We start from the raw sequence: 27,854 nt of genomic DNA, 5'->3' as shown, positions 1-27,854 counted from the left end.
AGGTAGTTGTAGAGGGCGATGAGGTCTCCCCTCAGCCTCCTCTTCTCCAGACTAAACAACCCCAGCTCCCTCAGCCACTTCTCATACAACATGTGCTCCAGACCCTTCACCAGCTTCATTGCCCTTCTTTGGACATGCTTGAGTAATTCAATGTCCTTTTAGTAGTGAGGGGCCCAATAAGCAAGTATTCCTTCTTACCTTTTAAATTAACTGATGTTTATCAGCAAGTGAATGCAGGTGCTTGTCTTTAGGCAAAACAGGGAGACCTGTGCTCCAACTAAACATGCAAAAAAACTCAGCTGTGCTTGCAAAACCATTCTTGGTAAGCTTTGATGGCTGGACTGGGGTGTCGAAACCACAATACCAACCAAAGATTTTTCAGGTGCTGCATCATGCATCAGCCCATCTTGTGCACAGTAGACATAGAATTTAAACGACCCATGCGTCCGTCCCCCCCGCCCCCACGTCAGTAAATTAAAGAATACAAGAAAATACAAATTAAAAATCTCTCTTAGTTTCCTTGATACTCAATGAGTGTTGCTTGCATTATGAATTTGATGCTTGGACCATTCTAAATAAATTACTGGTATGGTCACTATGACTAATAACACACTGCTGTGACCAGGTTTGAATTTCAGTGGGATCTGAAACAGCTGTTGCCATGTTAGATAGTTTGTGAATTTTAAACAAGAGGTTGTGTTGTGTTTTCACAGCAACATATAAAAGGTAGCACTACAGTTTACAGCGGAGTTAGCCTGCTGGAAAATCCCTATAAATTAACTCTGATTCAGGCCTGTAACCAGCCTTGTGAACTGTACATAAAGCATTATAAGAGTCTGTGTATAAAGTTTTAACCATAAAAGCCCCATTGCTAAAATACCACAAGTGAAGAACCATTAGGGTTTTTTGCTTTGTCCATCTGTAGAAAATTCTACATCACTTGGAATTCCCAGTGCATTTTCTAAAACAGTACCAAAGCCTGGTTTTGATTTTGAAATAAGAAATACCCTCATACTCAACATATCTTAGGAGATTCAAACAAGCTGTATGCCGTACTGGCTATAATATGTAACAGCCTAGCTGGAAAACATGCAAAGGGAAATCCATGCTATTTCTCTTTAATACCAAATCATTCAACTATTAGAAACTGTATCTACAGAAGGCAGTGGCACATTCAGGGCACATCACCATATGCTGTTGGGCTTTGCAAATTTCTCTTGCTAGAAAGTGACATTTTGTTTTTTCATTATCTGATTAGGAAACTCAGAATGGTACAACGGCTTGTACTCTTCAGAGGAGGAAAGACACAGGTTGCTAATATTAGGAACATTATAGACTAAAACAATTCTTGTGTATATAGTATTTTTGATTATCAGAAGAACTTTCTGCACAGAGAACTAAGAACTATGTTGCTGTTTATTCTTTTTCCCTTTCCCCCCACATTTAATTCTTTTCCTGCAGTGACCAGTTAAACACAATTATTTACATAAATGTAATACCAGCTGATTTTAATCAGCATTTCTGAGGCCACAGGAGGACACAGCAGAAAAAATGGTTTAAAACTCAGTTTTTTGCCTTCCTGTGTTTGGTTAACATCTCACTTTCATCTGAAATCCCATAGTCATACCTAAAAAAACAATCTAAATCTAACTTTAGAGATAAAAATAAGATCAAAAGAATAAAATGGTGAAAGGATGAAGAGAAGAAGGGAGTACACACAAATATAGACTATTCCTCAGTATCTCTTTTAGAACTGTAATAAAAGCAATTAAAAAAAATGAAGCAGACTACTAAATAAAATCCATTACCAGCCAAAGTCAACAGAACATAGGCATTCAGTATAATACAGTTCATATATAGTTATGTAATAAAAAGTTTAGCAAAGATTGGTGCATCACTGCAATAAAAACAGATCACTGATGCAGTAAAATTAAATACAGGAAGGAAAAAAGACCATAGATAACATATTTATCACTAAGTTTTCATTTTCTGAAAGATTCAGTGACATGGGGTTTTTATTCTGCCTTGATGCCTCAGTTAAATTCTGGAGTGTCAGTAATCAAGAATACGTTTCTTTCTCCCTTCCAACAGAGGCAAAAGTATTAAACAGTAGATAACAATGTGGTTTACTCCATGGGATTAACAAAACTTACGCCAAAACATTATGTACAGTGGAGTATTTTACTGACCAGATGTTTTGGTTTTAATGTGAAAAAAGTGGTCCTTTAATTTTTAACAAAAGTACTTACTGGCATGCTTTGTATGTTTTGGTTAGAGCAAATAACTAACGTTTGAAAGTACAATGACTGTAGTAACTCCTGTGTGTTGAAAAATTAAAATTCTCGGATTTGGGTATTGCTTTTAAAATAATTTCAGGAAGGGGTTTTTTCTTCCCCAGAGGTTTCAGATGACAGACTGAAAAACATTAACTAGCATGAAAATGGAACAAGATGTTTGAAAGCAATGGAATCACAGCTTGTGAAATGCCTACGACTCATCTCTCAAAGCTGTATTCCTAAATGACTCCAGCAGTTACAACAATCTCAACTGAAAATACAGACTGGAACTTATTCCCACATAATACCTTTCCTTGTACTGCACTTCATGTAAAATCTCTTTTTGTATTTTTTTAAAATTAAATATATATGCATATGGATTTTTTTAAGTTCTCTCACATTTACCCTTCATGGACTCACTATAGTTGTACATAAAACAAGTAATCGATCTCACATTTCTAAAGACCTTTAATGAAGTAAGTAAAGCTTTCTCATAGAGGCTTCTAATAGTGGAGAAATTGATAATGATTGATAATGATTGATAATTGATAACGATTTCTGCAGAGGAAAAGTCAAAATTCAAGTTTAAGTGTTTTTAAATCATAGACTGGGTTGTGTTAGAAGGGACCTTAAAGATCATCTAGTTCCAACCCCCCTGCCATGGGCAGGGCCACCTTCCACTAGACCAGGTTGCTCAAAGCCCCGTCCAACCTGGCCTTGAACACTGCCAGGGAGGGGGCAGCCACAGCTTCTCTGGGCAACCTGTGCCAGTGTCTCACCACCCTAACAGTAAAGAATTCTTCCTTATATCTGATCTAAATCTGTCCTCTTTCAGTTTAAAAACATTACCCCTCATCCTATCCCTACACTCCCTGATGCAGAGTCCCTCCCCATCTTTCCTGTAGCCCCTTTCAGCACTGAAAGGCCGCTATAAGGTCTCCCTGGAGCCTTCTCTTCTCCAGGCTGAACAACCCCAACTCTCTCAGCCTGTCCTCACAGGGGAGGTGCTCCAGCCCCCTGATCATCTTCGTGGCCTCCTCTGGACCGCTCAAGCAGGTCCATGTCCTTCTTGTGTTGGGGCCCCAGAGCTGGACACAGCACTGCAGGTGGGGTCTCATAAGAGCAGAGTAGAGGGGGAGAATCCCCTCCCTCGACCTGCTGGCCACACTGCTCTTGATGCAGCCCAGGACACAGTTGGCTTTCTGGCCTGCAAGCGCACATTGCTGGCTCACAGTCAGTTCTCCATCCACCAGTACCCCCAAGCCCTTCTCCGCAGGGCTGCTCTCAATCAACTCATGGCCCAGCCTGTATTTGTGCTTGGGATTGCCCCGACCCGTGTGCAGGGCTTTGCCCTTGGCCTTGTTGAACTTCGTGAGGTTTGCCTGGTCCCACCTCGCCAGCCTGTCCAGGTCCCTCTGGATGGCACATCCCTTCCCTCCAGCGTGTTGACCACACCACACAGCTTGGGGTTGTTGGCAAACTTGCTGAGGGTGCACTCGATCCTACTGTCCGTGTTGCCAACAAAGATGTTAAACAGCACCGGTCCCAGCACCAACCCCTGAGGAACACCACTCGTCACTGCTCTCCACTTTGACATTGAACTGTTGACCGCAACTCTTTTGAGTGTGACCATCCAGGCAATTGCTTATCTACTGAGTGGTCCATCCATCCAATCAATGTCTCTCCAATTTAGAGACAAGGATGTTGTGCAGAACAGTGTCAGAAGCTTTGCACAAATCCAGGTAGATGATGTCAGTCGCTCTTCCCTTAGCCACAAATCCTGGGGTTGATTCTTAAACTCTGTTATGTTCATAGGCAGGACTTGAATTTTGGACAGCATTTAAAATGTAATTAGACACAATAATCATTTTGAAAACATAATAAACACTTCAACTCACCATTAATGCTGAGACATTACACTTTAGGAAAGTTTTCAGTGGGGGAAAAAAAGCATACATTTTTCAGTTCAAAAATTTTTTAGAAAATAAAACCAGGTTTGTATGTTTTCCTTGTATACCTTATTTTTGCCATACCTAGACTAACAATATGGAAGCACAAATAAGTAGTGGTTTTGTAAGTAGGAAGTAATTCCTATGAAATACCAGAAAATTTCTCCCCATTTGAAAAATATTTTTTTAAACTTTATGATCTTTATTAAGTCAGGTATTGTTATGCGTATCTCTTGAGTACAGAATAATTAATGCACAAAAATCAAATTAAAGACAGGACTAAAATAGTATTTTCTTCCCTGTAAGAGTGATAATTATTTACATATTTGTAAAAATCATTCTTAGAAACATGATGTGCTGTAAGAAGCATGCATTTAGTCAGATGAGTCTTCTGCTCGTATCACAGTGGAACTACTGACCATCAAGGAAAGATCACTTTGCAAATTGTTTTAGAACAGCCACCATACTAACAGCACAGATGCACAACACAATCCTACAGTTATTAGAGCTTGGAAGAGATTTTTAAAGACAGTGAAGAGATCTGGGTTCATCTGTGTCAACAGAAACACAGCAAGTTAGAGACCAGAACTTGTATGCCTATTTCACCTACATAGCTGCTATGAAAGAACACTAGAATGAGCTTGAGTGCCGATCAGTGCCAGTTTAAAAAGGAAAAAGGAGTCCTTATTTACTATCAAGACTATCATAACACTAAAAGAAATATTAATTCTTTGTGGTCAGTGTAGGTATGCTGACTTACTCTGGATGCAAATGTGTTTGTCACAGGAAGCCTCTGTTCACACTCAAAGGTGAAGGCTTTGTTTCACTGTTCTGCAAGAGTTCTGTCACAGGTCTTATTGGGTCAAAAATCATCCTTTATCTTCCTGTTGTGTTGTGAAAGCAACAAAAACTAGCACTGCCACATGAAATGATTGATTCTCTGAATACTTTATGTAATAGTCTAGCCCTTATTTACTAGGGCTAACACTACACAGGCTAACAAGGTAAGAATTTTTATGTCAGAATTCATGTACCTGCTTTTAATTAAGAAATTTCCTTATACTCTCCTGCACTGGTAGGTGACTTGGCAATTCAGCTTTGTAATGTTACCATTAATTTGGTAGACTTTCTACACACTGACTCATTCTTTATCCTGCTCCCTACTCCAATGCTGAGTGGGCCAAACAGTATTTTCAAGTCTGTCAGCTGCCAGGTTCCTAAGGCACAGGATGATTGGTTTCTGAAACAAACACACATTAATTGCATGCTTTTATCTTGCCCCAATTTCACAATATATTTTTCCAAGTATGACTTACCTTACTTAGCAAGACTACAAGCACAACTGTCCTGGTAAGATGGTCAGTTATTATCTAGACAATGCATTTTTCTAACATCTCCTTCCTTAGAAGATGTTTTGAAAAGACAGAAATTTCAAACTGTCTCAAATCACTAGTAGTAAACAGACTAGTTTGTTTTCTAAGTGTCTTAAAAAAATTTTAAAAAAGAAAAAACAAGAATTCCAGATAAGAACTTTCAATGCAGGAAATGTAAATATTCACAATTTCTGAACTTAATGCTGCAAGCAGCACCAAAGCAATCACATGAATACGCTATTTTTTTCACTAAGAAAGCCTGTTTGTGCATTTCTAACAATGAGAAAGCTTTCATTTCGTCAGTGAAATGCGCCTTTGTAGGAAACATGTTATCCAAGCCACAATGGGTTACCTCCTCTTTTGACCGTAATTCCTTTTCTAAAGGAAAATTGTTTGTTTTATTGTATTTTTTTTTTTAATTCAACCATCTACTTGAAAAAGAAACAAATGTACAATTAGTGCCCTAGGAGGCTAATACGTGTAACAAACATTCCATTTAAGTTTCCTTACATGGTCATTCAGCAAAGGCCATTAGAATTTAACATAAAAGGTATCACCTCAGTAAATACTGCAAGACATAACTAGACCATTATGTATAGGAACATAAACTTTTTATGTATAAAAACCAGGCACATATAGAAGAGTTCCAGGAAGTTAGCTGGTAAGTTCATGATTCATCAGGAGTAGTCAGCATGGATTCACCAAGGGGAAGTCATGCTTGAGTAACCTGATAAACTTCTGTGGTGAAATGACTGGCTGGTGGATGAGGGGAGAGCAGCAGACACTGCCTACATAGACTTCAGCAAGGCCTTTGACAAGGTTCTCCCGTAAGATCCTCATAGACAAGCTGTCACTGTACGGGCTGGATGAGCAGACAGGGAGGTGGACTGAAAACTGGCTGAATGGCCAAGCCCATGGGGTGCTGATCAGTGGAACAGTCTAGTTAGAGGTCAGTAACAAGAAGTGTGGCCCAAGGGTCAATACTGGGCCCAGTCCTGTTTAATGATCTGGATGATGGGGCAGAGCATACCCTCAGCAAGGCTGCAGATGACCCAAAACTGGTAGGAATGGCTGATACAGCAGAGGGTCAGGCTGCCATCCACAGGGACCTCTGCAGGCTGAAGCAGCAGGCTGACAAGAATCTCATGAAGGTCAACAAGGAGAAGTACAAAGCTCTGCACATGTGGAGGAACAATCCCATACACTGATATATGGTGGGGCCACCCAGATGGAAAACACCTTCTCAGAAAAGGACCTGGGGTCCTGGAGGACGCAAAGTTGAGCATGAGCCAGCAGTGTGCCTTGCCACAGAGAAGGCTGATGGTATCTTGGGCTGCATTAGGCAGAGTATCGCCAGCAGGTTGATGGAGGTGATCCTTCCCTTCTATTAAGCACAGGAGTACTGTGTCCTGTTCTGGGCTTCTCAGTACATGAGACACAGACATAGCAGAGTCCAATAAAGGGCACAAAGGTAATTAAGGGACTGGAGCAACTCTCCTATGAGGAAAGGCTGAGGTACCTGGGACTGTTCAGCCTCGAGAAGGCTCAAGGGGGACTCTTGTCAATATATATAAATATCTGAAGGGAGAGTGCAAAGAAGGTTGAGCCAGGCTCTTGTCAGTGGTGCCCAGTGAGAGGAGAAGAGGGAATGGGCACAAACTGAAACACAGGAGGCTCCATCTGAACATAAGAAAATACTTTATTTACTGTGAGGATGACTGAGCACCAGAACAGGTTGCCCAGGGAGGTAGAGTCTCCTCCTTTGGAGATCCTCAAAAGCCATCTGGACATGGTCCTGGCCAGTAAGGTCTAGGTGGCCCTGCCTGAGCAGGGGGTTTGGACAACATGGCTTCCAGAGGTCCCTTCCAACCTCAACTATTCGCTGATTCTGTGAAGAAATTAAAACACAGAAGTTTTGAAAAAAGGCAGTTTATTTTTTTTTAATATAAAAAGGTCATGAACTGCATAGAAATATGACTTCAGTCATCTTAAAATGTTACTCATCACTCATTTACACTTGGTAATTCCCAGTAATATGGCAGGAAGCAAGACAGGCTAACAATTGTCTACAATGTATGCATTTACATTCAATTGAAGTTATGCATGCACAATAATATTTTTAAATAAATCAAACACACTGATCCAAACAAAATCTGATTCAAGGCATATTTTATAAAGTACAGAAAGTCTTCAAAACTTAAGTTCCTTGGATAAGATCAATTTTCATTTATTTAAATTTAAAGATAAGTTAGCTCAAAAAGTGGTAAGAAATGTAAACATCAGATACCATGATAAAAATCTTAAGGAATAACAACTTTATGATAAAGTGCTGGCATATGCTTTCAGCTTTATTTTTCAGATGTTAAAAATAGAAATCTAATGTACAAAGACTTTCACAAGCTTCCCAGTTGTAATTTCAGTTCAGTAATATTTTTGCAGAATTTTAAAATGTAACAATTTTACAAACATTCTTTTCTACCTTTGTTACAGCTTTTTGACATTTTCTTCTTTATGTTAAGTGAACTTTAACTTCTGAGTATGCATAAAATAGTCTGTGTTTTTAATTTACCCAGTTCAAATTAGACTCCATGCTGGTGGAAAAAAAAAGTTAGATATGACTCCAAAACTGGGAAAAGCCAAGGACTTTGAGAAGTAGGGGTATAAGGTACCTGAATACAATCCAACAACCGCCTTCAAAGTGGTTTTATAATTATAATAGTATCACTGAAAAAAGTGACATGAGAATTAATACATAGAGGAGACTCAGTGTGGTTCATTTATACCTAGGCATCTGTGCTTCATACATACTGAATATATCCATTACTTCATTTCACATGAGATTAAGTCTTGGAAAACTTTCACTTCTTCTGACAAGCTGAAAGATAGTCTAATATGCCTTACACCTCATTTGACTTTTCACTTATTGACAAGTCACCCAAAATAAAGATAACAGTCCTGAATTTCCCCATGCATTATGGTGATACCTTATATTGAAATCTATTTGTAAAAATACCTCTTACTTCCTTGTGTGAAGAAAGGTAAAATACAACCTTTTACCACTCATTATGTTCACCTCTCAATCATATGTTGTTCCAAAACCTCAATTGGCCTAACTATTAACAAGTCCACAGGCACACTTGAAAAAGATCATCAGATTGTGATATTACACAAACCAAACCAAATCCAAATCAAAGACAATTAAGTCTAAGCTCCGAGGAGTGGAAAATCTCAAAAGTATTTTAAAGTGCCATTTACTTTCAAAATATTTATAAAAGTTTTAATACATTCCCTACACAAAAAAAACTTCCAGCCTCAGTGTTATGATTTTTATCTTGTCAGTATTAGCTTCAAGCTGTTACAGCATGACTGGTATTTGCTCTAAGCTAAAAGTTGACATAGGCATTATTTTCTCAGAGCCTAAAAACAGGAAGTGGATGGGATAACTTAAAAAAATAACAAACCCACTGAACAAACCAAATTTAAAGGCTTAAAACAATTATTAAGTAGTTTGTCTTTAAATACTAACACACTGCAGTCCATTTCTCAGAGCAGGCATGAAGCTAAATTATTATGGATAATAATTGACAGAAATATGCACTGCACTGCTACATTAGAGGGGCATAATGGAAAGCTTTTAATTGCAGCTTCACTGGCAAAACCAGTTATTTTCAGTTTATTCAGTTACTGCTTTTAACTCCTAAGAGTCTGTTTGGGTTTTTTGGGGGGGGGGGGGGGGGGGGGGGGGCTGGGGGGGTGTTTTTGGTTTTTTCTTTTGAGATGAGGGATATTTCAGAGGTTTTATGAAAGCAAACTAACAAGTTTATCAAATATTCACATCAGCACGGGATCCTCATCCTTTTCAAATATAACTTACTGATAAAAAGCAAAGGACCACTAGCACAAGGACTGACAATCTACCCGTTTTCTATTCAAGCATCACAAAGACCCAATACAGGAAAAACACAGAGTATGCATTATAATCCTTAAGTGGACCAAATCTATAAGGCAGAAACATTTCCTTAACTACTAATGATCCTAGAGAGAAAGCGGTTTTCCAAATGGCCCCAACAGATACATCATATTCCCAAAACATACCACCTTTAGCTTCCATTTAAAGCAATGAGAATGGTCACAAATAAGCCCAGTAAGACAGCTAGATTCAGTTTCCCTGCTTAGACCAATTTCTTAAGGCTAGTCATAAAAGTGTGCACGTACTCAACCACCGTTTGGCGAAGCTTGAGTTTAAACAAACTCATTTTCAGGTTTTAGTTTGTTCACTCTGGCATCATTTTTGGACTAAAACTTGAAAGTGCAAAAATATTTAATTATATCTGCTTAAAAAAAATAATTCATTTTATTGGTGCAACAACCCCAATTTCTCAGGAGTTAAATCCATTGCCAGCAATGGATAGAAAAGGAAGCACCGGCATAAGAATCAAAGTGCATTTCCAGTATGCCAATGCTGCACGAATTGGCAAGCCATAATCTTATATTCACCACTGGAATAGATTATGCTAAATTCACTTTATAAAAGTCTATATTACACATTAACATATGAAGTCTGTCATGAAGTCTTGGGGATACTGCAATGAATCATCAAAACGGAAACGTTTGGAGACGGTACTGCTGTCCTCCGGAATGTTTTCTTTGTCTTCCTTGTTGCTACAGGTACCATTACAACTGGATTTTACATTGCGCTCTTCCGAGCATTTTGCTGTGTGTCCTGGCATCAGAGAAGAGCAACAAGTTTCTTCAGGGCTACACAAGAGTATGAACTCCCCTTGCTGCAACCACAAATGAGACAGACAGGCCTCTGCTGTGGGTCTTTCCCTTTGAAAAAGAAAAGTTGCTTAAGTTAATTTCAGAAATACTGAAAATGTAACGAAAATAGTTCTGACACATGGTAAGAAGTATTAAGCCAAATTGACACTGAAGAGTTAATATTGCTGGTTTTCCACTACTACCAGATTAGACCGTACCATAGTTAAGTATTGGCAACATGCATCTTAATTTTAGTTGACAGTTTCCCCTACTGCTGAATGTCAAAACTGGTAAGCTTTTCACTTTTCATCAGAACAAGGAACAGGTATTTCTCAACCAGTATTCATAGTCCCTTGGAACATTTTCAGCATTGTGTACACACATATATATATGTATGTGCATGTGCTTATGCTTTTGAAGTCCTATGTTTTATACAGACCATTGTAAATACGGAGGCTAATGACTATTCAGTCATTAGGTTTTCAAGGAGGGCCAAATAACATGATGTCATCAACACTACCTGACATTTTGCCATGTTTAACTCTAGCAATTCACCTGGTGTAAACCCTTCCAAAATGTAGCTACTACCAAATAAACCACACACTTACAAAACTGTACCTTTGGATAACCTTGCATAGTTCTACTGCAGTTTCCATCATGTTCTGCATTGTTAAGTTCCACAGAACTTCCTGGAAATGCAACAGAGCCCACTATTTGTCCTTTACCAGAACACATAAATATTTTTTGGTCAGAGAACTGTAACTTTACAGAGTTGACTGTCTGAAGACAGATTCTTCCTCTTAAGATTCCAGAAATATACACATCAAGAATTGGAATGGGGAAAAAGAGGTTATTGAGGATATAATGAAAACCGAGATGCCCAGAGGCAAGAAAGCAAGTAGAGTAGTAACTGTGACAGAATGTCAACCATCCTGCAGGTCCACATTAACATTTATCAGAGCAGGCTCTTCATAACTGTTTCCTGCATGATACTATTGTTTTTGTGAATTATTCCAGATATTGACAAACCCTCTATGTGAGACACTAAAACAGAATGGACTGTTCAGACATGAGTTTATATGGAGTCCTTATTTCAAAGTAGGCACTTCATGGATATCATCTCCCATCATCCCCTCCTATCAAAGAACCTCTTTCTTAACCAAACAACAAGGTCACCCCTGCTCGTTGCAGGCTCACCAAAGGCAACAGGGACTACTGTCTCATCAGAAATGACAATACCTTGCACTATAATTGATAATACCTGACCATGCCTGACTGAACATGACTGACTTTACTAAATATTATTCCCACATATATATCTTTTAGGGTGGTGGGGGTTTTTTGTTTGTTTTTTTCTTTTTTACTACATTTGCTGGTGAAACAGTTAAAAAATATCCAGATTTAACACTATACAGCAAGTGCAGACACAGTTAATGTCTGTAACTCTCCCGCTCTCAAAGACTATCTTCTCAAAGTTCAGCCAGGAAGGCCTTCAGATTAGAGTCTGAATTTTCAAAGAATTCGAAGTTATGGAAGTGTGTCTTACAAACAAAAAGAAGTTTGTACTTTTGATTGAGAATGGGTTTTTTTTAAAAAAAAACGAACATGGCAAAACACTATATATAATTTCTCAAGAATATATGCTCAGTCAGAAGACTGCCAAGTTTTTATATAAAATGTATTAAAGTAGAAAGATACATTAAAGATAAGTCAGGAAACAAGAAAGCACTGCATCAAAAATTACATGGTCTCTCCAACTTGTGCAATAAAAGGTTAAGTTATAGACAAGAATGTCTCCTTTCTAGACTATATTTCATCAGTTTTGTTAATAATCTGTCCTCTGAAAATATAAAGAAACTCAAAATACAAAACTCAAAGCACAAGCCTGACTACAAGAATAGCCAGGCAGTGAACCAAAGATCCTTCTCATACATTATGAAAAAGCATAAACCTACACTTAAATATCCAGCTGATAATACCAACACATTGTGAACTGTCTGACTGATCATATCAGTGGTACTAAGCTCCCAAATTAACATTCACTTTTTCTACGTGCTCCACAAACATCAAAGATTCTTACCCGGAGGAGTTTGTTACTTACTCTGGATTTTTTGTGAGAAGTTTTTGAATGAAGTCTTTGGCAGGCTGTGAAACTGATGAAAATGTTTCTTCTGAATAATCCACATTAACTTGAGATATATTAAGGTAAGTTTCTTGATTATCAGCTCCCACAAATGGAGATTCTTGTGTCAGCAGCATGTATGAAATGACACCTATGTTCCTGAGGTAAGAACACAATGTGTAATCCTACTAGGATACCTAAACAGTATAACCCCCATATTTATTGAGCTGCAGATCAAACTTCCTGATGTATGTCACACTCGGAGAGTTAGAAACATCATGTGACATCTCAGTTTTATGTGATTCAAGCACTTATGCACAAGCACACACAAGGAAAGCTATGTATGTATCTCAATTAAGGGATTTTTGAAAATTGCTCACTTTCAATATACCCTTTTCTTTCCATTGAAATTGTTAGGAAAAGGAAATACATCACTTTTACACAGCCCATTCTTGGACATATGGCAATTCTGGATGATAGAACTACAAAAAGATAGACTTTCTAATTCACATGTAAATAAAAACCCATCTTTCACTACAATTCTGGATGAAGTATTGAAGGCTGAGTTTTAGTCAACCTTTCTGTACAGTCAACATCCAAGTTGTTACAATATCCTCTTGCTGAGATGTTTTTCCCTAAGCATGTGAACATGAGTATCACACGTCATGTGATTTATTATAAATCTTAAGTGGTTTCTTGATGCATAATAGAAATGGTTTTGTGATCTGATAGATCAAACCTTAATACTCGTTACAGTGTGGAAACATGCAGCTGCTGTGTTTGTCATTCTGAGTACAGCACCAATAGTTTGTTGTTACATCATCCCACAAAAGCAGGAAAATAATAAGTGGTTAAAAACCAGTCACAAACAGATTTAATTACTACTATGAGTTGGCAATTTCAAAGGAGTAATTAGATCATAGCAACTTTTAAAACTGAATTTTAATTATTTAGATGCTCAAGAGCATATGAATATTTTATGTTTTTAAGGAAACATCTGAGAGCTAGCCTTTACACTAACATAGCTCATGAAATTAATAGGCTACAAAGGAGGTATACTTAATAAAGTCGTGGATTAAAGATACTTGTCTCATTTTTTATGACTCATTCTGCAGATATTGCTCTAAAGATAAGAAGTAGAAAGGTAAAATACTTCTTATCATTTGTATAATAAAATTATTTAATGATACAAAAGTGGGGAGGGAAGAGTGTCCAAGAGCAGTTAATACCTGAGGCATGTCATCCAAGAGTAACTAACACCTGAAGTATGCTACCCAATCACTGTTATTGTTCCCTTTGAACAAATAGCTATACTCTGCATGCTCAGAAACCACCTGCATTCCCTACTAGGTGTGCAACAGACCCATATACAGTAATTTCTGTAAGCCCCGAGTTACATTCTATGAGCTCCTTCCCCTCCCAACTCTCCCTCTTTTAGTCAGTCCACCAACAGAAGAGTATTCTTGGAAGCCAGATAAAACTGCATCAGAGTCTGGATCTGGCCCCTAGATTGTTAAATGGTCATGCCTACCTCAATAAAATGAATTAACACATACAACCTACCACATATCTGTAGCTGTGGTAATAGGATCATAGTTTAAGATCTCTGGAGCTAGAGAAAGAGATGGAGCAAATTAAAACACTTTAATGTATTATTCAAGTAGCCTTGAATCATACACTACATTTCTGGCAGTTTTTTTGCCAACCATTATTGTAAGACTAAACATGCAGTTTCAATAATCAAGTTTATTATTTTCAAGCCAAAAGGGTGAAAGAAGTTATTTGTGTTTGATTAGACACAGCAATGCTTAATTGGTTCACACTAAAATAGCACTGTATAGCCTGAAGTCCCAAGATCTCTTCTAATCAGATGCATTCACGTAGAAGATTCTTCTAAGAGGTTTTCAAGTATATAGCTTTTTAAGGGAAATGCATAAAGCCTTCAGCATGTTAACACTGCAAAGCTAGATGACCAAGACAATTTTAGGGTCAGTGGCTGTTAGCCATCGAACTTTGTTGTCGCACTTTTACAAATTCACATTAAAATCACTTTTTGCTAATACCTTTGACAGCGATTCTTTAAGTGATCTAAATCACTCATCCACAACAGCTAGACAGCAAGCTATTCACTACAGATTGAAGTGCTCTTAAAATTAAGTGTAGGCTAATCATTAAGGAAACCTGCCCCTCCAAGAGGGCCAAGTACTAATGGCAATCTTTCCCCTTCCAAGGAATATTTTAATCTCATGAAGTCATCATACTAAATGGCATTCCTAATTCAAAGAACATTTCTTTGTTCAAGCTAATCTTGTATTTCAACTCTAATCAAAAGAATTTAACAGCCAACATTTCTTGTTAACAGCCTGCATCACAGCAAATACTACAGCATGAAATTAGAGGTGCACTTGTTGATGTTATTTGGGATTTTTTGGTGCAAATATTTGTTGACTACTCTAAAAAAAAAAAAGAACAGTTCAAGACATGTTGCCTTGTCCAGCTGTTCTTCCTCCAGTAACATCTGGTAAGTTGATAAGCACATTACATAAACTGTTTCTGTTTTCTCAAAACCACACATCAGAAATTGTGAAGCAACTCTTCCATACCTAGATACTCTGTTGTTCCCATGATCTGACGCAGTTCACTAGAATTCTCAAGCTTCCGAGACATACCAAAATCTACAATTTTTACATCACCAAGAGGACTGATGCTGCTCAGCAAAATATTTTGAGGCTAGAATAGAAAAGATTTAATTCTCAATAAAATAGAAGCTGCAGAAAAAACAGTGTACTAAATCACATTTCAGTTTCTATTATGCAATACTTATTGCTAAATTTTACTTTTAAAAATTATTTGCTATACACTTTTTCTCATCTTTGCTATGTATTTAACAAATTACTTATCATAATGTTAAATTGAAGATAAAGTACTAAAAAAGTCTGCCGCAGCCTCACCTTTAAATCAAGATGCACAATATTGTTTTCATGCAAGCAGCGAAGTCCTTCAAGTATCTGTCTTATAAGTCTTACAATATCCCTTTCACCAATTCTGTCATCCAGATCTGGGACACACAAGTCAAATATTTCTCCTCCAGCAGCACTGAAACACATTCAAGAACACTTACATATTAAGCCTGAATTTTCACACTCAAGTGAGGAAAAATTTTATATATAGTACCTATTTATATAGTATTCTCAGAGAGGCTGGGAAGATCATTATTATTACTATGGTTTATTTTGGTTTTTGTTGTTTGGGTGGGGTTTGTGGTTTTTTGTTTTTTATTGGTGGAGTTTTTCAAGCATGCTCCCCTGTAAGTGAGTGTGAAGATGCCTTCAGGAAGATGAGTTCTACCATCATTCCCTAACAGAAGAAGACTTTCTCTTCAAGTCAAATCTAAAATTTCTTACATTAGACCAGTTTCATAAATAATTCAAATCAAGAAAGCCCAGCAGTATTCCTATTCTCTCATTTTGAAAATAAAAATCGTAATTTTTTACATGACGCGGCTGTGGTGTAAATGTAAGAACTACAATGCAATGAACAGCGAGAGTTGCTGAAGAATATTTCTGGAGTGGGAGGAAACTGCATACTTGCCACCCAAGGTCCTGTCGTTCTGATGAAGACTAAAAATCAGGGAGGTATCAGGAAGAAAATCTAGCATGCTGCTGATGATTAAATATACCATTGCCTCTTTAGTTAGTGAGCAGTATCTTCCAGAACTCTAGTAGACACAGAATATTCAGAAATACAAGGACTGTCCCTTTGAAATCTACCATTTCCACACTAACAACAAAGATGAGATTGACAAGCTTCATGTTTTCACACAGCAGCTCAAATATATCTTCCTCAGAAAAAGACTGCTTATTTACAGAAAATCCTACTATTAGTACAGCATAAAGGAAGCATGGAAATAACCGTGTTGCATGTGGTTTATTAGTTAAACTTCTACACTTTGCCACAGTGTCAGCTGTTCCCTTTCATGCTGGGTTTGAAATCATCATTCAGCCTCTTCTAACTGCCTGAAGTTTCTCTCTCAAGAATAAAGGGCTGCCTTAAAACTACAGATCAGTAAGCCTGAATTTCATCATTAGCAAAGTGATAGAGTCTATTAAAAAAGCTAGATAATGGACAACATGGATGAACACAGTGACTAACCTGCTGGAAGCGTGTGAGGTGTCAGCAATGCCTCCACGACAAAATGTAGATAAAGGAAAGAGCAGTGGATGTCATTAACTTTAACAAGGTTTCCAACGCTGTCTCCTACGGTATTCTTGTATCCAAGTTACCACATTATGGTCTGGATGGGTGGACACCCAGATGGGTAAAGAGCTGAACAGCTCTGCTGAGAAGGACTTGCAAGTCCTCACAGAGAGCGAGCTGAATGCAGCGAAGGTGCTCAGCAGCACCTCAGGCAGTAGTAGCAGCAGCACAGCCAGCAGGCTGAGGCAAGTGACTACCCAGCACACTAGACCACAGCTAGAATGTACCATCCTGTTTTTGGCTCCCCAGTTCAAGGAAGACGTTAACATGCAAGTTCAGCACCAACTGAGAAGGCGAGTAGAAGAGCACTAGATTGACCCGCAGCATACGTAAATGCAAGATATCTTCAGGAAAATAACCTAATAGCATCCTACACAATGCCAAACTTCGACCTGGCTCTTCCTTGGCTCCTCCTCCATAGGATCTCCCTACAGCCATTGCTGGAAATGGCAGCAGATTAGACAGACCCTGATCTGCAGGGCCTTTCTTAGTTCTTCAATGAACAAAACTAGGTAGATTTGAAAATTAGTACACCTGCCTGGTACACCTGTAAAATGAGTTAGTACAGCTGCTAGACTTCTCTCCAAATAACTGGATTCCATTACCTTCGACCCTCAGATTAGAAGAGTAACAACCTCTGTTGTGGGGCTTTTGAAGAAGTATTCACATCTTTAGTAATTCCCTCTACAAAGATGGCCTTATTAAGAACTAGCATACATTTCTCTCCTTTATTTAGAAAATGTGTGCTTTTACAAGCTGATTCTTATCACTACATCTTCCAAATAACCCCTCCAATACAATCTAACAACAGCAAGGACCATATGAAGGAGGAAAAATACAGCTAAACAGGAAATGCTTATAAATTATTTTATGAGTAAGAGACTCATTTCTTGCAATTCTTTTAAAGTACTGCTTCAGAGTTCTGATAATGAGAAACGAGAAAAAATCCCTGTGTACTCTGCTACAGAAGGAGATAATTTAAAAGCATAATCAGCCCTCTGCTTATTCCAATAGAACTAGAAACACTCACTGCAAGACTTCAGAATGCTACTACAAATTAGACCATTAACACCAATGTAGTATAAGTTGTTTCATCACAGAGCTTTAACACGCAAGACAGATAGCTGAGCTGAAACAGAAGCAGGAAGATCAGTATGGCTTTTATGTCAATTTGCAATTCTTCTTGATAAGAAGTTCAAAACTTATCTGGACTTCGTCTTCTATATTATTTATTATGTTAGCCTTATCAGAACAAGAATAATATGTTAGGGATCATCTAGTTCCAGGAAAAAAGCTTTTTAAAAGATTATCTAGCTACATTCGTTGGAAAATTTGAAGGAATTTATCTTGGTGTTTGCAGATCACCATTAACAGCTCTTAAACACTTTGTACCTGAAACTTAAGTCCTAAAGAGAGACCTTCTGAGTTAATTGAAACAATGCATTTTTGTTCTTTACATTCCAAACAAAAATTTACACATACAGCAAATATGATAGATAATGCAAATTGAAACTAAATTCCCAAATTAGACTTGTTTTCAGAGTTCATGAGAAGCCATAGGGACATCTAAAAAGATATGGGAATTTTGGAGGAAACGGCTCCAAAAGCCAAACAGTTTTAAAACAACAAAAACACTAAATTTAGAAGCTCAGAACTCACATAGGAATTACAAGTTTTCAGACACCAAAAAGCATCAAGCAGTGACTGAAGTTCACAGAACACGAATGTGCTCAGTTTCTCTGAAATCTGTGTACTTGGCATCAGTAACTACTTTGGGGGGGGGGGGGGGGGGCAATGATTTAAGATGCATCAAAGCACTATGCACTTTCTATGGGATTTGAGAACATTCTCTCCAGCCAGCTTACATGGAAGATTCTTTAAGGAAAAAGTAAAAATAAAATAAAATTACACCCTAGAGTTTGTATTCAGGTTTTATATTAGTTTAGCCTGACCTGAAAATTTATCAGAGTTTTTTTACAAAAAAACAACTAGCAAAAGAAATAATCTGCTCAAATTAAACAGGCAAGTTTTAATCAAAATTACCCAGAGATAGTATTTAAAGGCACAAAAAACATTTCCATTTGAAATTGAGTGAAACTGTCTATGAAACTGAGTTATGCAGTGACAAGAAAGAAGACTCTCTCTTTATTAATAGTTTCTTGTAAAAAAAAAATCTTTCAGTCCATATTTTTCAGTTTTCAGTAGAGAACTACCATAGGTTTGGGTGTATTTTGTTTTATGCCTTATTCCATATTTGACATACTTGTGGATGTAACAAAACGTGTGTACAAAACCTAAGATTCAAATTAACAGCAACTGATCCATGTTTTGCACTTTCAAGGAAATAAATAATCGAAAAAATTCCCTAAGAGCTTATAAAGTATATTATAGTGAAATATTAGCATGATGTATATGTATATTATTGTAACTCTTCTGGGTGTTCAGGCAATTCATGCAAAAAATTAGTATATTGACAGATTTTTAACTACAAATGTGGAACATCTGATGAAGGCATACTTACTATTCCAACACTAAGATGATTTCATTTGCTGTTTCATAAACTTCATGGAGATTAACTATGCGAGGATTAGATTTCATTAATTCCAGTACAGCAATTTCATGAAGAATCTCTGCTTTGCAGTCCTGACCTCTTCTTCTTTTCTTTAGAAATTTAGCTGCATACTCTTGGCCTGTGGATTTAGCTATACATTTTCTAACCACAGCACATCTTCCTCTACAAAATAAAAGGGAAAACATTAAGACCCAAGACATAAAAAGTACATAAATTAACATTAGAAATAAAAAGGCATGGCAAATAATTGGAAAGTAAAAAAAAAAAAAATTATCAGGGGAATGCCATGTTTGGCCTGTTCTTACACTATTTCCTGAACATTCAGCCACTGTAGGAGAAAGGATACTAAGCTAGATGAAGCTTTGGCAAGACCCAGCACAATTCCCTTTATACAGACTAGCTAAACTTAAATCAGGGTATCAGGTTACATGGACATTCTCACCGTAGGAGCTCAGAATCGTAGAATAACTTGGGTTGGAAGGGACTTCTGGAGGTCTCTAGCAAAACCTCCAGCTTAAAGCAGGACAGGTTTGAGATCCTACCAGGCTGCTCAGGGCATTGTTCAGGTGGCAACAGGATATTAAAAAAAACTCAACCACATTATAGCACCTACAGGATACAGTAATAAAGCAAAACCCTGTAAAATGTAGAGAATAAACACTGAAAATAAAACATATTTGGATGCTGAAGTGGGGGGAAGGTCTTCAGTGCAGAAAATTCTAGTCAGAATTTCCCTCCACAAATCATGTAGTACTGCTAAAAAAACCCCAGGTATCTGCAACATCCTAACAGAAAAAAACCCGCTACTTAGCATTCTCTTTCTCAATTACAGTTAGACAAAGTGTGCTGCTTTATTTTCTAGCCAACTGTTTAGGTATGGAAACAAAAATGTATTTTGGCTAATAAATGTTTTTAAAAGAAAACCACATACTGTAGTTAAAACACCAAGTTGACCTTTTAAAAAATAAGGGGAAAAATGCAGTTTAAGCCAAGTTATAAACTCCTGAAAAAACAAAGTTTTATAATCACAAGTTTTGCGTTCCCAGAAACGCCTAGTTGCATACTTGCAAAGTGTTTCCAAACGATACAAGAAACATCATTAAAAAAAAAAACCAAACCAAACTCGAAGGGCTAAAATAAATTGTGTGAAGTTCTAAAAGCAGTTATAAAACTGTGTGCAAAGAACAAGATCTACACTTATGTCTTCAAAAAAACAATGCCTTTCCATGCATGTTTTCTGTTACCACAGCATATTAAGAACAAACTTAATGAAGCAGCTCAGTACAAGCTATCTGAGCTGTGCTTTTTCAACTAAATTAGCCTCTTTAGTAAAAAAGATTATGTTGCCCTGCAGGCTTTGCCCTTCTTCTGGTACAAAAACCCTATGTCTAACAGGAACATCATAAAAAAAAATAAATAAAGCATGTCTGAGGCTTTTTTGAAAAAAATCTAGACTTCAATATTTAATCAAAAAAGGTATGAGCATCTCATGAAAAATCAGATTTCCCTCTGCAAATAACCACGCTGCCTACAGTTTGTACAAATCTGACTAAATTATTAAACATGTAAAGTCGACCTTTAATCATACTGCTATCACTTATCTAGGAATAAAGTCAACAAAACAGCTAAAATAGTTTCTCTAATCATTTAACATCAATTAGTTGTAGGATTTCTGTCCTTTTTTTAAAGCACCAAATTTAAAAAGATACAAAACTCAAAAGAAAAATAAAGAGATGAACGTTATTTGCAGTCTGATACATGCACATTCTTCATTTTAGCAACTGTTAGCCTGAAATAGCCAAGTCCTTCTCTAATTGTTAAACCAGCTTATTATTGCAGAGCATTTTAAGTTACTGAGCTGAATTTTGTAATATAGCAAAGTTTAAGACACACCCCCACATCTTGCATCCTCGTTTTAACATCACATCACCCTGTCAACCACAAAAGTTTCTCTAAAATTAAAAAAGGGGAACTGGGTGAGTTTCATGAGAACAGCAATATCCTCCCTGACAGTTTCTGCACATCTTCCTTCTAGTTGCTGCAGGCCCAAGAGCTTTGAAGGGTCAGCGGTATCTCCAGACTGATGATGTAAGAATTTGCACTTGTTTATACTATATTTGTAGTGTGCCATCATTAAGACAAAATTATTACAACAAAAAATTGTTTTAGAGCAGTGGAATTTCTCCAGAAATGCAAAAAAAGTCAGATCTGAAGTGGTGCACTGAAGCAAGCAAAGTGGTTCCCGCTCCTTGTTGTCTGCAAAGCAACTGCTTCACCATCACACTTTACAGCCCAATTTTATAAGATGAAAACCTATTTCAAGCTGTTTTCATATCCCAAGTTATAAGCCACAGAAATTCAACTACTTCAAAAGAAGCCAAGCCATCCACATACTGAGGACAAAACTACTTAACCCACTAAACATAACCTGCCTGATTCATGAGTCAGTGTCTTAAATACCAAAGGACCTAAAAGATAAGGGTGTGGGAGGAAGAAATGGGACTTGGGAAGCTTAAACAGAGAAGAACAAAAGAACCATTTACTAAGTAACCTGAAGAGGAAAAAGGAAATTGCAAGTGAAAAGAAAAGCATATTAAATCTTTTAGAGAAGCTACAAAGAATGGTGGATTTTACATCACTTAAGTGTTGTAAACACTTAAAACATTTAAAAAAATACATACACACACTGTTAGGCCAGGAAAAGTCAAAAGTATGTTTGGAAAACAAACTGCTTCTGTTTCACTGCATTCTGGCATTTATTTTGTTATGCCTGGTTTTGCATGTACAGAAAGTATTAAAGACCATGTTTTGGAATCCACACAACTTTCGTTTGCTTTAGACATCTCACAGGTATGTGTAATCTGAAAATCCAGTGTTTTAAGAATACTGGAGTTCTAGAGGATGGTGCATATAAAGTGCTTCTCGAGAGCCTAGAATTCAAAATTGGAGCTGACAAAGGGGTATGAAAAGAGGAAAGTTATGGGCTGCAAGGTGCACTTTTATAAAAGTGTACCAGATAAAGCACGTGCTAGGAAAAAAACAAACAAGAGAACAATGAAGGCTAAAGAGCTTTACAAAATCACATGTAGAAGAGCATCTCTGCTGACAAAACAAGTTGCAGGTGCAAAGGATCGTTATGTAGCACAGCAAGGCACAACAACCGTGAGACCGGCCCATGCCACTTCTGTTCAAGGAGCTTGGAAACATGGCCATGGCATTATATTTGCATGGCTTTGCACCCAATTCACTAAATATTTTCAAGGTATGAATTAGCCCAGTGATTTCAAAAATGCATTAACTCAGATGTCTGAAACAATGTCATAAATACCAAGGTGGTTTTTTTTTTCCCCCCCTTTTGTTTTAATGTTGCAAACATGAGCAAGAGAAGCAGGCTGCAAAATTACTCTGGAACATCAGGTTGTTATAAAATTTAGACTAACTGCTTGAGGGTGGGAGGGGGAAGAGAAAAAGGTCTTTGTTTTCTGGACTTTAAAAACCCTCAACCAAACCACCAGAACAACCAACTCAAAATCCCCATTCTTTGTCTTGCAGTATTACCCTATGTCATCTCTTCTTTAGTTTATGTACCTGGAATGTGATGTGTGACTAGACAGGGGAAATGGAAGAAAAGGAACGTTAATCCCAGATCTACATGCCTATGAAAACAGCCTAAATCTCTCTGACATGGAAAAGGCTGGCAATTTATGTCTCACTGTACCTTTTCCTGGTCCCCAAAGAGCCCAGTGGATACTGCAAAGGGGGTGGGAGAGAGGCAGACTTCATTCCTCATCTACTACCATAAAAGTTCACCAGAAAAGGTCTATCACTGCACAATGAATTCTCTTGCAGCAGAAATTCCTGTCACTAAAATAAAATAAATGGAAATAATCTTACCTTCCTAGCTCTTTCGATTCAAGCATATAAAAACTGTGGAAATTGTCTGTCTTGATTTGTGTCTGCAGAGATGTGGCTAGTAAGCCAGAAAGGCTTTTATTCTCCAACTTTCTCCTCGACATAGTCAGGAACAGGTCTCTCTTCTACCAGTCACCTGTTAAATCAAAACAATTAGGAGTTTTGGAAATTCCATAATTACTGAAAACACCACATTTAATCACTGTAAAAATAAAACCTGAAAGGAATACTAATCAAGACATGTTAGGAAAATTAATTGAAAGACTTTTTTTTTTTTAATTTAATAATTTTAACATTTGAGATAAATTGAGGGTTTGTTTTCCCTGGAGCATACCCATAAGATATTAGAGATAAACTTAAGTTCCAATAAAAATGCTAATAACTACATAACTACTTAACTATTAATGATATGTACTTTTTTTTTAGCTTTCTAAAAATAAGCTTTAACTCTTCTTTGGATTGTGGGTAAATTCCAGCAATTCCCTTAAGTTTACACTTTGAACTGGTATCCCTGGAGGACTTACCCAAAACTCCTTCCTGATTCTTGTCTGCAACACAGCAAGAATAGCTAACCACAGGGAAAAAAAAAAAATATTTTTTCCAGTAGGAAGATTCACATTTCTTATTAAACTCACTCACAGCTCATCTAAGTTTCATTTTAGATGAATTAATTGTCAGAAAGCAGCATGAATGGACAACATCCTCTCTGCAAATGCAGATCATTTAGAACCAAATGATGTAGTAATCGTGATTAAATTACCTTAATAAACCAGTAGAACAGCACATTAGGAAGATACACCCACCCACATTATTTCTACTACTGTTAAAAAAAAAACCCTAAAACAAAACAGTAAAAATACTGGGTTTTGGCATTCACATTTATAGGCCTGAAGCATCTCTTCAGATGAAATGCAAAAGCAAGACAGAAAAAGGTTACTGAAGGATAACATAAGTCTTAATTGATGGTTTATTTTAAGTTAAAGAGTAGGTTTACCTTTATTAGTGAAGGAAAAAAATTACAAGGCAAATTACAGTTCAGATACAGTTAACAAACTTACAAAAATACACTTTCAATTTTCAAATGACAGAAGTGTACTGTCAGAAACTTCTGGGGGAGCACTTGAACTAGTTATGACTCAAGTATAATCCAGTACCCATCAAACATTGTTCAAATTACCAGTTCTTGGAACAAGGATATTCATATTGGAACTATTTTGATTTAAGTCATGATTCATGCTTTAGCAGGAAAAAAAATACTACAAAGTTCGACTATCTTCAAAGTAGCATTTGATAAGCATGAAATAGCTTTTTAAAAAATTATCAAGGGGTCACAGTACAATAACATACAAGTCTTTGAATCACTTTGTAACAAACATGCATTCCTTCTTCCCCAATTATATGACAGTTTATAACTTAAGAAATTTACTCAGATATCTGAAATTTTACATGACTCTCCTTAGAGCTGTATTCACTAAACACAGTTTAACAGCTAGTGTTACCTTGTTACTGCAGTACTTCAGCACAAAAAGATTTATTTCTATTAGACAACTGACCTAATTAAGTGCTTACTATCATCAAATTTATTGTGTAAGCTTTCATTTTATATCTTTATTCTTAAAAATAGATTATTAAGGATAGCTTTCACCCTATGTTGAATTAACTTTATTTCTCTGGTAAGACACCACATCTCCTCTCTTTAGCTTGGTATCATCAAGAATAGAGAAGAACATACATTCATAGTGGGCAGAAACCCACAAACAGGCACATAGTCTATCCAGGAGAATTAGATCCAATCAGCTACGGAAAAAAAGGCACAAACTCTAATACATTAACTATTTCCAAAGTTAAAAGCGATACCCATAATGTTACACCTTGCACCCAAAGCCCTACCTAACAGACATTAGAAGTATGGGTCTCACAGACGCTTGCAAGCTTCCCATTAAAGAGAAAGCTTCCCACTAAACTATCTTTAACTGGGAAAAAAAGTCACTTCATTTAACTCTTTAAGTTAAAAAGTCACGTCCCTGCTCCGGCCGAGGGAAATGTTCAGCAGAGAAAGGCCCCGGGACGAGCAGCACCACTGCAGGGCCCGCACCTCCCTCGGTGGTGACGGGGGGCTGGCAGCCCCTGGCCCTGCCGGGGCCGGCGGAGCGGCGAGCCCCGCGGCGACCGGCAGCGTCCCCCGCCAGCCCTGGGGGTTGGCTATCCCCGCACACCGCCTCACCTCCGCCGCGCTTCAGCCCTTCGGCCACGACCTGCCCCACGCTACGGCCAACGCTCGCTGCAGGCGAGAGACAGCGAGGCAGGCGCAGCACCCGCGCTCAACCCCGCCTGCCCTCGCTGCGCCGGCGGATCCGCACCCCGCACTCCCGCCCGCCCGCTGCACACCCGGGCCGGCCTTCCCCACGGGCCGGCCTTCTCCCGGGGCCCGAGCCCCCGCCGGGGAGGCCCGAGGGATGCGAAGCGCTCCCTTCGCCTTCGCCCCCGCCCTGCCCCGCTCCCCGTGACAGCGCCAGGGGTGCTCCGCGGGGGCTGCCCGCTCCCGAGGGCGCCGACACCCGGCCGGGACGGGCCGCCGGCGTCAGGGCCAGGGCCGGGAACCGGCCCCGGGTATCCCCGGTACGCCCCCACTCTCCTCACAGGCACCCCCTGCGCCTCGGGGTGCTGCCGACGGCGCTCCCCGGGGCGGCGAGACGCGCACCGGCGCGACCCGGCACCGGGCGGGGGAGGCGGCACGGCGCTCCCACCGCCCACCTCGAGCCCCGCCGGATCCGCCTGCCCGCCCTCGTCCGCGGCAGCTGAGGCGCAGAGCCGCAGCCCCCACCGGGGCACTCTCACCTCTCTCCGCCGGACTCCCCGCAAGGGCCAACAGCGGCCGTAACGGCCCGCGCGCTGCAGGCCGGCCCGCGCCCCCGCCAACCGCCGCGCCCGCACCGCCGGCGTTTGAAAAGCGCAGCCCGGTAGATGTGGCTGCCCCGGCTGCGCCCGCCCGGCCCGCCCACTCCGGCGCAGAGAGCCAATCCGCGACAGGCGGGGCGAGCCGCCTGCCCGGCGATTGGCGGGGGCGCCCGCCCACCGGGGAGCGCCCCCGCCCGGCTGCCCGCGCCCTTCGGAGCCGGCGGCGGCGGCTGAGGGCGCCGGGAGCGGCAGGTGCCGCCTGCCCGAGCCGCCGCCCTCGCCCCGCTCCTTCGTGTGAGCTGAGGGGGCGCCGCCGACGCGGCCGGGACACGGTCCTGCTCTTCCTCCTCCTGCCGCGGTGCTGGGAGCCGCGGCCTTGCCCGGCTCCGCTGAGGCGGACCGGCCGCCCACCCCACCCCCCCGCGCCCTGCGGCGGGACAGGGCCGGCCGGTTGTTTGGGAGCCGGTGGGGGACCGGAGCGGGACCGTGCGCCGCGGGCTGACGCCCCCCCCCCCTCGCGTCCTGGGCAGCTGCGGGAGAGCCATTTTGTTTCGCCGCCTCGCAGTGCGTAGGGCGGGGAGAGCCGCCGGTTTGGGCGTGATGCAGCGATAGTATCTCCTAGGCAAAGGGCTGTATTTAATCTAAACGCTGTAATGAGGCTTATCGGTGTGTATCCAGGAGTACTAGACCAAAGGGGAAAGGTTGAGGCATGGGGTAGCGCAAGGTGCCGTAGGTGCGATGGCGCTGGGGTCAGTGGCGCAAGGCCGCAGGGAGCTCTGTGTGCTTTCTTTTCTGGTCTAACATAGCTGGGGATCTGACGGAGAAAGCCACAACCACAATAACAAAACTTGTGGGCACTTACCAGCAGTGATGCACACGGTTACGCTTTTTATGTTATGTTTATGATGTAGCCTGCAAAATCTGGGGTGACCATATCACTGGCTAGGTCCAGTTCAAAACTGGTATACCAGTTCTCACTGATGTTTGCATTTGCATGTCCAAACGGGAACAGAACCTACTTTTTATTACTTTTGTACAAGTGCACATCTTGCACTGAGCCTGTTTGACAATCTCTTCGTGCATGTAAGTGGCAACTGGGTCTTCAGAGCCTCTTGCTTTAAGGAGTCCAGAAGGAAAAAAAAAAGTTAAAAGAGTTTAACTTGTGGTTTCAAATACCCTTTTTGAGGATATAAAATAGCCTAAAGCATGCTTTAGAAATAAGTTGAAATTAGAAAGGGTTCTAAATTTGTTTGTCAAATTGATTTCCTCTGTGAAGCAATCCAACCAGCTGCCCTAGAAATTTGCAAACATCTGTCTTAAAATAGATTTGCCATAAAGGTAGTAATGATAATGTAGCATAAGAGTTTAAGCGTTATAAACTTAATTTAGCAGTGCACCATTAGAGTTACTGGGTTAATTTTGTTTATGCCATGGCACTGCCAGTGAAATGGGTAATTGCTATGTGCATGGTGAGACCTAAGTCATGCTGTCACAGCAGTGCTTACATTAAGATTAGTTAAGGTAGTATAAATGAAGAGATACGCAGTTTGAGGAAACAAAGTATTCTCGAAGACTTTGGAATATGTTGCACCATGCAGCTGACACAATAAGATATACCTACTAAGAACAAGAGCTGCTTTTCAAGTGTTAACTCCTGCTCACTTTGACCACCTGGATTTTTAGCATTTTGAGTTGTGGATATTTTTGACAGAGTCCAAAATCTTTACTCTCTCC

The 27,854-nt window shown here is 39.5% G+C and overlaps 1 protein-coding gene across 2 annotated transcripts; it reads right to left on the bottom strand.

Annotated features, from left to right (window-relative positions):
* Positions 1-7,511: 7,511 nt before the first annotated feature.
* Positions 7,512-26,196, bottom strand: STK17B (serine/threonine kinase 17b). 2 transcript variants are annotated; one of them, XM_074829575.1, is made up of 9 exons: positions 26,061-26,196; positions 23,747-23,790; positions 23,205-23,358; positions 19,260-19,472; positions 15,433-15,577; positions 15,085-15,211; positions 14,045-14,093; positions 12,461-12,640; positions 7,512-10,428 (listed from the first exon to the last, which is right to left on the bottom strand). In XM_074829575.1, exons 3-9 carry the CDS (start codon positions 23,324-23,326, stop codon positions 10,146-10,148), a joined length of 1,119 nt encoding a protein of 372 aa, XP_074685676.1. In that variant the 5' UTR covers positions 23,327-23,358; positions 23,747-23,790; positions 26,061-26,196; the 3' UTR covers positions 7,512-10,145. The 2 variants fall into 2 exon arrangements, with proteins under 2 accessions (XP_074685676.1, XP_074685675.1); XM_074829574.1 differs by lacking the exon at positions 23,747-23,790 and having other exon boundaries at positions 26,061-26,193.
* Between the last annotated feature and the right edge of the window lie 1,658 nt (positions 26,197-27,854).

This window comes from Strix aluco, chromosome 6, assembly GCF_031877795.1.
Source record: "Strix aluco isolate bStrAlu1 chromosome 6, bStrAlu1.hap1, whole genome shotgun sequence".
NCBI lineage: Eukaryota > Metazoa > Chordata > Aves > Strigiformes > Strigidae > Strix > Strix aluco.
This window is presented reverse-complemented; position numbering and strand designations above follow the sequence as displayed.